At 55.8% G+C, this 2,580-nt stretch overlaps 1 protein-coding gene across 1 annotated transcript in view; it reads right to left on the reverse strand.

Moving 5' to 3' along the window:
• Positions 1 to 2,141, reverse strand: part of ATP13A2 (ATPase type 13A2) — a gene marked incomplete at both ends in the record, with an annotated part of 9,954 nt that extends 7,813 nt beyond the window's left edge. Inside the window, 5 exons of the mRNA XM_010082851.1 lie at positions 630 to 761; positions 848 to 914; positions 1,164 to 1,298; positions 1,689 to 1,758; positions 2,064 to 2,141. Of these exons, the coding sequence (XP_010081153.1) occupies positions 630 to 761; positions 848 to 914; positions 1,164 to 1,298; positions 1,689 to 1,758; positions 2,064 to 2,141 (482 nt within the window). The remainder of the gene's footprint in view (positions 1 to 629; positions 762 to 847; positions 915 to 1,163; positions 1,299 to 1,688; positions 1,759 to 2,063) is intronic.
• Positions 2,142 to 2,580: the final 439 nt, after the last annotated feature.

Genomic DNA, 2,580 nt, shown 5'->3' on the forward strand with positions numbered 1-2,580 from the left:
GTCTAGGATTTGATCTTAGGTTTAGGATTGAGACCCAAGTTGGCCAGTGGTCTATTCCACATCATGCCCTGCATGCCCAGGATAGAGGTGAGGACCCTCCGGAAGCTCGGCCCTTTTGCTCCGGATCATCTCTTGCTCCGGGTCATCTCGCTCCAGGTGCTCCCTTTCCCTGGGTCATCTCTCTCCCTTGGTCAGCTCTCGGCGTATGATGCTCAGGCTCTTATCTCTGGGACTGCAGTTTCAGGACTCTCCCTGCTCCAGGATCGTTAGCTGGGAACAGGCTGAGCCTTGGCCATCAGGTGGTGAGCAGCGTCACTGTGTGTCACTCATTTGTATATTTGTATATACTATTATTTTTCAATATTATTGTAGTTTAGTTCTTAAATTGCTCTTATCTCAACCCATGAGTATTTTTTTCCCTTCACCCCTTTCATTCTCTCTCCCATTCCCGGGGGGTGAGCGAGCGGCTGCGTGGGGGTGCCTCCCAGCCAAGGGCAAAACCATCACAATCCCCCTGGGAGGTCCCCAACCAGCCTGCATGGGAAGGTGCTGCCGTAGGACCACCAAGATACAAAACTCATCCTTTCTCCCCAAAAATCCCCAGGAAAGGCGGGGTGCCGGGCTCTCACCCGTCAGCATGCTCTCGTTGACCATGCACTCGCCCGTCAGCAGCGCTGCGTCGCAAGGGACCAGCATCCCGTCAGCAGGGAGGCTGATGCAATCGCCCGGCACCAGGTCTGCAGAGCTCACCACTATCTCCTCTGGAAAAAAAAACGTGGTTGTTCTCAGACACATCATCCTGGCATCGTCCTGAATGGTTTTGTGCCATGGTGGGCATCACACCCACCTCCGCCGGGACGACGGACTTGGACGCCTACCGACATCTTGGCCATGTTCTGCAGCATGGTGCTTTGCTGCAAGGGAGGAAGAAGTTACAGCAACCCAAGGGCAGCTCAAAAAAACCAGCAAAGAATCCATAAAACATGTCTTGAAGGCTCGGGACCATGGATGAAGGAGAAGGAAACCTGCCCTAGCGCGGGAGGATGGGTTGTCCTCACCCAGCAGGGCTCAAAGGGAGGTCAGCATCAGCACAGAGGTCAAAGAGCATCAGAAAAAGGGTTGTTCTGCTCGAGCTGCTTGTCCCCAAAAAGGCCCCCACCAACCTTCCTTGTCTCGTAGAGGGACAGCCCCAAGGAGATGGTGGAGATGAGGAAGATGCAGGCGGCGTAGTAGTAATAGGCATCGCAGACCCACAGCACGATGCTGAACACTTGGAAGATGTAGAAGGGGTTGAGCACCTGGAAAAAAAAATGGAGAGACGAGGAGGGTTTGGTGGGAAGAGCTGTCTCCAGCCCATCGTGGGACCTCCAGGCTCTTAAGGACCAACTGCTCAGGCAGAGGATGAGCTGGTCCTTCCCTGGGGCTGGACTAACTGGTTTCTCCCAAACCCTCCATCCTTCCCAGTACGGTCCATTCTCCTGAGGATGCTCAGCACCTCTGCAGCTCTCTGGGGATGCTCCAAGCTAAGCGAAGAGGCAGGATGGGACCCTTCCACTGCTCTGCCTCCTCTGAGCCCTGCCCAAGAGGCTTCTCCTGAAGTCCTCTGCTCCCAAGGGACCGCAAAGTGGTGAGGGACATGGAGCCCTGGGACAACTTGGTCGTTCGGAGTGCGACCCGGAGATGCACACCTCCTCCACCAGCAGCCTCGCGTAGGACTTGACCGGCACCTTGATGAGGTTGGGTCCGTAGATCTTCCTTCTGCAAAGGGAGAGGAAAAGCAAAGGACAAGGAAATGCACACAAAGGAAAAGCTGCATTTCCAACCTCCTTCTGCAAAGGGAGATGAAAAGCAAGGTGGAAGCAAATGCACGCGAAGGAAAAGCCACATTTCCAGCTCTTCCAACCCGGAGCCTGGTTACGAGATGGAGGCAAGCCAGGGCAACCCAGCCCACCTCTGTTTTGAGGTCTGGCTGCAAGAAAATCCCCACGCTCCAGAATTTTCTGGCACCTGGAAAAGCCTTGTCCCCGCTCCCCGGGCATCCCACAACGCTGGGAGATCCCTACCTAGTGTTGTGGTCCTGCTGGTGGAGCCCAGCCCGGCAGAAATGGAGATCTGCGCAGGTCCAGCCTTCATCCAAGACGCTGGCGAGCCCAAAGGGAAAAAAACAAAAAAAACCAAAAAAAAAACCAGAGAAAGGGAGTTAAAGTCAGCGGGAGCCTGGCCTGGCGGAACAAACACCGTGTCCCAGCCTTTGGTGACAAAAAAAACCATCCTTTGGGAACGGGAGAGCATCTTGTTCCCCGGCCACCCGCCGCAGCCTGCGGGTGCCAAGGAGCGGGAACAAAAGGGGCTCAGTTTGGGGAGCGGCTGCCAAAACGCTTTGCCCAGTTTCCTCTGCCCATAAAGATGGGAAATAACCTGGGGGGAGAGGCAGCGCGGCTTTTCCCCGACCTGACGCCGCGGGGATGGTCTCCAAAGCCCAGGGAAAAGCTCTGGGGGGGTGATGGGACTGGGTCAGGATGATTTTGGGGGGATGAGGGGACAAGGGGAGCAGCAGAGAGGTTTGTCGTGGCGGGGGGG

Source organism: Pterocles gutturalis, unplaced genomic scaffold (genome assembly GCF_000699245.1).
Source record: "Pterocles gutturalis isolate BGI_N339 unplaced genomic scaffold, ASM69924v1 scaffold7070, whole genome shotgun sequence".
Taxonomy (NCBI): Eukaryota; Metazoa; Chordata; class Aves; order Pterocliformes; family Pteroclidae; genus Pterocles; species Pterocles gutturalis.